Genomic DNA, 8,465 nt, shown 5'->3' on the forward strand with positions numbered 1-8,465 from the left:
ATATATACAAAATTTTCTATCCTAGGAAGAATGCGATGGTTGTTGACATCTTTTTATCGTCTTGAAAACAGCTCAACTGCCAACGGTGCTAAAAACTATATTCGAAACAAAAATGACAGACGGCTTATGACAATTATTTGTTCCCAAGATGTCTTTACAATAACACACTATCGGTAACATTTTTCTCAGCCTTTTCTTAGAAAACAAGAATGAACGATGAAATGATCATCAAGTTCGATAATTTGTACTTTGCATCTGAGCAGGTGAAATGACAAATTAAAGGATAAAAATTTTTAACTGTCACATTATGATCTTGACAAAACAATGTACAACACAAAGCACATATGAATATATTTTTTCATTCTGGTAAGTGTTCCTTCTTTACTAAATCTTATATCTATATCTACAATTTATATTAATAGAGAAAAAATTACCTAAATAATATTAGGTAGATAAAAATTGTCATGAAATCTGCTGTAATTGCAGGGTGTCCATATAGTGATTCTATTCTATTATATTTATCAGTGTTGTATAAAAGTTTCTTTAACGCAGATTAAATAAATTAGGATATTTGAAGGCAGCTCATCACGAACAAGCCTGTTGCATTTCTGCTTTAGCTGCCTTTATGGCTAGAACCAAATTAAATATATTTTTTATATATAAAAAAAATTTTATATAAAAATTTTTATATATTTTATTTTAAAAAAGACTAATAATTTAAAAAATTATATATATAAAATTTTTACCTTCTCGTTCTCTCCTTCTTAACTTTTTTCTGCGTCTTTCAATAGCGGCAAGTTCAACTTTCACAGCATTATATGTTTTACGTAATTCAGCTAATTTTTGCTGCAATACAGCTATCCTTTGACTACCATCCAATTCAGGATCTATAATATGAAAAAAAAAATTAATAAATTTTTTTATAGTTAATGGAATAAAATTAAGATAGAAATTATTTAATTTTTTACCTAATTCCACATAAAAATTATATTTTGTAGGTCGAGGTGATCTCGATGAATAATTACTCAGATCGGGAACACTACTTATATTCGTATGATTTGTTGAAGTTGAATTAACTCCGCATAAATTAGAACCTTCACTCGTATCATCGCTATCACTTCCACCACCATGTCTACCATGTCTATTACTATGTCTTCCTGTTTTTTTAGTAGTGTTTTTATCACATTCTGAATGTTTTCTACTTCTTTTACGTTTTTTAGGAGATTGTGTTTCTTCAATAGAACGTTTTGCTGGTGGTTTTAATATCCTATCTGCAGAATTTCCTTCAACATTTGGCAATGTATCATCTTCACTAAATCCTGGACCTTTACCACCACTCTCATTATCTGCTTCAGAACTATCACGATTATGTTTCATATTATCCTCCGAAGTTGGTGATGAACCACCTGTTCTTTCTTCTCTTGGAGATCCAGAAATATTGGAAATACTTGAATCAGGTGTAGTTGGAGGAGTATTATCCATTACAGGCGCTGCTTCATTGCTTTCTCTTCTCTGTGCAGACATTAGTGCAGGTAAATGTTGATGATGAGATTGTTGCCTCACACCAAGAGTAGGATTTTGTTGTATAGATAAAGAAACTGGAACAGATGTTTCTACAGTTTTTGGCAATGCCATACTAAGAGTAGCAACAGTACTGCTGGTTGTACTTTGACCAGATGTAGGTGCACTTGCAAATGGCATTTCCATTAGTACTATATTACTTTCTGTAGTTTCAACTTTTGGAGGTGAACAAGATGGACCAGCATTTATTTGTTCTATATTTTCAGTAATAGGTGCTGGTGAACCTGGTATTTCTTCTTCACAAAGCAAAGAATTAATTGTCTCTCCTTCTTCATCTGTTTTTGTAATAGATATTTCTTTAATTTCACTTTTAAATTCACATTCTTGTTGTTGATGTTTCAATGATTGCATAGGTTTTTGTGTTTGTAATTGTGAATATCTTTCTTGTGTATCTTGAAGTCTATCTAATTCTGCTCTTAATTTAATATCAAAATTTGATGAAGTTTTTACATCTTGTGATTCCTCATTATCAATTATTAGTCTCTGTTCAGAATCACTACTATCTGCAGAATCTACCACATCTTGATTAATTATTTTCTTATGCTTTTCTTTTTCTTTTTCTTTGTTAAAATCATGCTCTTTAAATTCATCTTCTATTTTTTTAGATTTATCATTTTCTATACATTTCCATTCTTCTTCTTCTTGTATTTTTTTATGTTCTATTTTAGTTTCAACAAATTTTTTTATTTCTATTTCTTTTTTTAGTTTAAATTGTTGAAGTTCCTCCTCTTCTTGTTTAATTACCACACACATTATTTCTTTACATTGATTTTCATTATTAATTATAATATCTTCATCTTCTTGTTTTTTATTTTCACTTTCAATTTTAGATCCATGTTGATCTTCTTTATTTTTTTGTATAATTGCAATATCTAACTTTTTACAAATTTCTTTTGAAGATTTCCATACAACTTCCGTAATTTCTTCTTCTTTTTTGATATCTTTAGTTTTATTACGAAAAGCCATTGCAGCTGAAAGTTTTTCTTCTATTGTAGATGTAGCTGGTAATCTTGCACTAATTGGTGCTGGAATTGTTACAATTGGAGATGAAACAGGTGTTATATCTAATAATTTTGATTCCAATGATTTTAATTCTGGAGATTGACTATGTAATGGAGATTTAATCATTTCCTTTGCTTCAACAAGAATATCAGATTTATTTGAAATTGTTAATGTTGTATCTTCTCTTACTGATTCAATTTGTAAATTTGAATCTTCTTTATTTAATTCCATTGAATCATTTGCATCATTAGAAGAGAACATTTCTTGTTGATATGTAAATAAGTTTTCTTGTTCTGCTTCTGAAATTTCTGCTTCTGATATTATTAAACGATCTTCTGAATCATCATGGGTAGCATCATCATCTCCAGGTAAATCACTAAATAAAAGATCTATACCATTACTTATTTTATTTGTTTCCTCAATGATAGGTATAGGTTTTACTTGATTAAATGATGGTGACTCACAAAGTTTATCAAATGCTTCTTCACATGTTGTTAATGATGTGGATTGTAATTTATGAGAAGTTAAATTATCTGTAATATCATCAACTCTTTTACTAAACAATTTTTTCACTTTTTTTCGTGAATCAATATCTATTTCTGATTTAGCTTCTTTTATAACTGGTGATACTATTTTTTGTTTTTTCTTAGGACTTTTTGGCTCATCTTCAAATACTCTCTTTTTTATTTTATCTTTTTCTCCACTCGTATCTCGTTTATTTCGTACTTCAAATTCAAATGGTTCTGGTTCTTTAAATTCATATATATCTTCTGTATTATCTATTATTTTAGATTCAGACATTGTTTCTAATTTTGATGATTCTAAATTTTTTTCCGATTTTGGTGAAACTAAAACAACATTCTCTTTTTCTTCTATTTTTATTTCATCTTCTGGATCTGGTTCAACTCTAACAAGTTCTAATTTCACTGCTTTATCAAAACCTTTTAATTCAGATCGTATTTGATTTAAATCAAAATCTCGACCTTTCGGCTGTTCTTCGTCACTATCTGGTTCAGATTTTATACCTTGCGATTTACTAATTGTTCTTCTTAAACGTCTACCTCTACGCGGTTCTTCTAAATTATCTTTATCTTCTTCACCCTCGCTAGTTTCCTCAGGTTTTATTCTATCTTCTACTCTATATCTTGCTTCTCTACGTTTTCTTTCTTCTGTAATCTTAGATTTAGTTCTTGTTTGTTCAGATTCTGTAGTATCTGAATCATATGTTTCACTTTCTTCAGTTTCCGATGGAACTATATCTGCATGTCCAGAAGTTCTTCTAGTTCGTCTTCGATGTTCTATATTGGATATATCATTATTTCTTGTTCGTGTTTGACGATTATTCGCTGGTGTTGCTGGACTTTTAGTTCTAGAGCTAGAACTTATAATAGACAATGGAGTTGTAGATCTAACTGGTTGAGATATTTCTTTATCTTTATCTTCTCTTTTGACTTCTTTTGTTGAAGATGAAATAATTGATGTAGGTGCAACACTTTGTGCTCGACGTCGATTTTGAGATGTATTTGAATTAGCATTAGAAATCATTTTTGATGATTTATTTATATTATTTGATAAATTCGTACTAGGAGTTTGAGGTCTTGAAGTAGCTTTAATTCGTTTTACTCTTCCTTGAGCTTGTGTAAAATTCTGTGCTATTCTTGATGGTTTAATCCATTCATCATATCTTGTATTCCATCCAGTATAATGTACTAAATACATTGGTTCTGTACCATCTTTCTCCATGTCAATAATCTTTGCTTCATAAGTAACTTTAGATTCATGAGTAGGTCCATAATAAACTTTCAATCTATCTCCTAATTCTACAGGCCCTTTATAACAAGGAGCTGAATCCGTTAACTGTTCATCTGTACGTGATTTTTCTATTTCATATTCTTTTCGTTTTCTTCCTCGTCTTTTTAAATCTTCATCTATTAATCGTCTTTGTTTAGATAAAGTTTTTCTTTCTGATTCTCTTGATGGAGTTCGTGTTTCTCTATTTTCAGAAGGCGTTTTACCTTTTACATTATCGTCCTTAGATTTTGATCTTGTTTTAGTAGCATCTTCTTCTTTTATTTTATCATCTTTTTTTTCTTGTCTTTTAAATTCATTTTTCTTTTTTTCTATTACTTTTTTCTTTGAGTCTTCTTTATTTTTAGATTTACCTCTATTTGGCAATGATAATGATGTTGAAATTTTTTGAGATTTTTCACTGGAGGACGATTCAGCTTCACCCTCAATATTTACATCACTTTCTTGTCCACTACCACTTTCCTCAAATTCATCCTTCTTTTTTATTTTAACAATTTCTTCTTCCTTTATCGATTCTTTCTTAGCTTCTTTCTTTTCCTTTTTTTCCTCTTCCATAATTTTTTTATCTTCTTCTTCTTTTTCATTTTTAGCAACTGATACTTGAGGAGGTACAGGTGTATTTCTGTCCTTATCTCTAATCAAACTTCTTCCAGGACGTTGTTTACGCATAGTACCTCTTGGATGATTTACCATAGTACAACCTAATTTTCTATAAAAATCTTCAAAAGAGTGTAAGAATTTTTTATAGGCCTGTTTAACCAAATTGTGCGTAGATGGTGAATTTTGCATTGTAAAACTCAGGCGACGTGTTATCAATTTCCATTGATTTTGATTTGTTACACGATTGTAACCTCCTAATTTATAAACGGCACGAAATAATCTATATAAATCTATATCTTCAGAACCAATCATTGGGCAATTGTTAATAGGTGTTCCTCGATCATCCATAAATTTATATAATTGTGCTACAAAATGATCTTTTTCTTCACGTGGTTCATCATCAGAACTCTGCAAAATAAATAAAGTTTATATAATATGTGAAAACAATAAATTATAACTAGAAAAAAACATCTTACATCAGAATCAAGTTCTCCATCTGAATCACTATTTCCACTTGATACAGAATGCCCAAAAAGAGAATCTCTATCCCAATGAGGAGGTAACTCATTCTTTTCTAAAAATAGCAATGCCTTTTCTACTGCAACCTTCAATGTGCTATTTTCAACTTTGTTGACAAGTTCTTTTGTAAATTCAGTGGCTTCTTTCTTCGGAACTGTATAACTGAATATGCAAAAAATATCATAGTAATATAAAAAGAAATATTTAAATAAACACTGTAATATCATAAAAATAAATATTGTAAAAATTAACTTTTAATAAATATATTTTTAATGAAAATTAATAATAAACTAAATAAATTTTATATATCTGATATTGTATTTTAGAAAAATTATTAAACATCTGTAATTCTAAATAAAAAATATTTTAATGAAAAAAAAAATTTAACATATTAATATTATTTTATTAAAGTTATCATAAATATATGAATATAATATATGAATAACTTCATATGTATATATAATATTTATGTATTCATATTTTCCACAAAACTTGTTTATACATAAACACAATTTAAACTTACTATCGTGCATCCTTAAATGAGCGCACAAGATAGTCATCTCTTACTCTAATTCTCACTGTATCTTGAGCAGTAGGTGCAACTACTAATCCAGGAAACCAATTATCTTTCTTTTTTTTGTCCCCAAGTTCCACACATACAACTCGTCCAATTTCAGGTTCTGTCTCCATTCCTTCTTTTCCAGTGCCACTAGAACCTGAATCACGAGTTCCTCGTGGAGGGCTATCTTCATCATCACTACTTTCATCTCTTTAACAACAATTCTTTAATAAATATTAATTCAAATTATATTACAAAATTATACTGTATTATTTCACTGTACTCACTGTGCTTGTCTAGAGCGCCGCCCTCTTCTACCTCCAATTACTGGATTGCCAAAATGCTCTGGATGTGTCAAAGGAAGTTGGTCCAAAGTTTCGCTTTCTGCAAAATGTCGTCCACTTTTTAGACAAAGTGCAGTTCTTCTTAATGTTGTAATATCTCCATCATCAAAAACTACAGTATATTGACTGCAGTCTTGGATTTTAGTAATAGTAGCTTCCACATATTCTTTTCTATCTCCATGTTTAGCTTCAACAGCTGCACCTACTCTTAAAGTTCCTTTTATCTGATCATCAGCTACTGTTGCTGTACCCAAACCTTGTTTATAAGTCACTCTGCATTTTACTGATCTTACTACTTTTCGAATTTTTGCTTCACAGAAGGCACCCTTGTATTTAGCACTAACCTCCGTACCCACTGATAGGTACGGTGGATCGTCTCCCTGTAACAGAAGATATATCTATATTTAAGATTTATAGTTTTTTTTATGTATAATTTTTCATGACATACTTTTATAAATATTTTATTATACATTCATTCTCTAACTATAATAAAATAATAAGAAATATCTAAAATTTTAATATTTTGTTATAGAGCTTTAATAAAAAATTATAATAATATATTATTATAATAATAATAAATAATATCAATGAAATTTTAGATAATTATTATTAATTTTTCATCTAAATATACCATTAACATCTAATTTCGTTTTAAGTTACATTTCTATTATTATTAACGATAACCGAAAAATAAAAGTATCAAAATTGATTTAAAAACATTAACTGTCTTGTATGATGAGCTATTGTTTATGTAGGCGGTCATGCCTCGCAGGTACAAATTATTTTTAAATCGAAATTGTCCTACGATAAACAAGAACTTTCGCACGAAGATATTTCGTTGAAATAAAACTCATACTTTGATATCTTAACCACGTTTTCAAAACGGAGTCCACTACGTTCGTGACAGCCTGTCGATTTCTCAGACATCAGGTAATAGTTGTAACCTCGAAGGTACTTTAGGTGAGACATTCGTCCGAAGTAAATGACCTGCGAAAGCGTTGTAACTACATAACAAAAGCACGGATTTTACTTTCTCGGTACGCACGGCAGAAAAAAGAACTCAACTATACAATCTTTGCGCACTTGTTTCTACGTCAACTTTGCTCCCGCCTGTTTCCTTACCAGCATCTTCTAGCGCTCCACGATCTCCATATAAATAATCTTAAGACACTGGGATGTGTGACATTAAAATCGAAATTTACATTATATTATTGAAAGTAATAACACAGGAAAAATCACGTAGACACGGAACCTGACCCCTTTCGTGAAATCAACACTTCTCGGCTCGAATGCGTACAAGCTCCTGTTCCCTGCCCATTTCCACCCCGACGCAACTTGTCAGCTAGCCACTCGACTCCTATTGGATGATGTCTTTGCACTCTCTGAAAACAACTGACCAAAGATACGAAATTAAAAATATTATTTTATTGATAAATTATTAATAATTTTAATGGCTATATTATTATGTTAATAAGTTAAGATTTTTCAATAAGGTTTAAAAATAAATGAATATCTATTTAAGATAAAAATTGAAATAATAGAAAGACCGCACTGCGCATACGACAGGGATGTATCAATGTGTTCATAACATCATGATTTTGGGTCGTTCCATCATTTCTTTTAAGAATATTTGGATAAAAGTAATCTTGTATTCTCAATATTCTCAACAAAATTGGTGTATTTTTATTATTAAATTTAATGTGTATGTATCATGTGGATTATCAAAAGTATAAATATTTGTTTTTAAAACAAAACAATGTTTTGAAATCGATATTTTTTTAAAATAATAATTATATGATGTATTGTGCGAAGCATTATATAATTTCTATGTCATATAAAGATTGATCTGATTCGAATATGAGAAACGAATAAAGAATTTATAATTTAAATATATTAGTATGCATAAACTATGTTACAATTTCTAGAATATACATCACAAATATTTTTATTACTTTTAAATATAAAATGTAATATTATATATTCATTAAAATAAATAATGCTAATTTTAATCTATATATATATATATATATATATATATATATATATATATA

The 8,465-nt window shown here is 29.2% G+C and overlaps 1 protein-coding gene across 4 annotated transcripts; it reads right to left on the reverse strand.

The window, feature by feature from the left end:
* Positions 1-311: 311 nt before the first annotated feature.
* On the reverse strand, positions 312-7,814 carry LOC102680052 (AT-rich interactive domain-containing protein 4B). 4 transcript variants are annotated; one of them, XM_031510854.1, is made up of 8 exons: positions 7,537-7,779; positions 7,271-7,401; positions 6,358-6,794; positions 6,035-6,280; positions 5,469-5,673; positions 969-5,400; positions 747-887; positions 312-629 (listed from the first exon to the last, which is right to left on the reverse strand). In XM_031510854.1, exons 4-8 carry the CDS (start codon positions 6,199-6,201, stop codon positions 586-588), a joined length of 4,989 nt encoding a protein of 1,662 aa, XP_031366714.1. In that variant the 5' UTR covers positions 6,202-6,280; positions 6,358-6,794; positions 7,271-7,401; positions 7,537-7,779; the 3' UTR covers positions 312-585. The 4 variants fall into 4 exon arrangements, with proteins under 4 accessions (XP_031366714.1, XP_031366713.1, XP_006616514.1 ...); XM_031510853.1 differs by having other exon boundaries at positions 7,480-7,774; XM_006616451.2 differs by lacking the exon at positions 7,271-7,401 and having other exon boundaries at positions 7,537-7,814.
* Between the last annotated feature and the right edge of the window lie 651 nt (positions 7,815-8,465).

This window comes from Apis dorsata, unplaced genomic scaffold (assembly GCF_000469605.1).
Source record: "Apis dorsata unplaced genomic scaffold, Apis dorsata 1.3 scaffold_265, whole genome shotgun sequence".
NCBI lineage: Eukaryota > Metazoa > Arthropoda > Insecta > Hymenoptera > Apidae > Apis > Apis dorsata.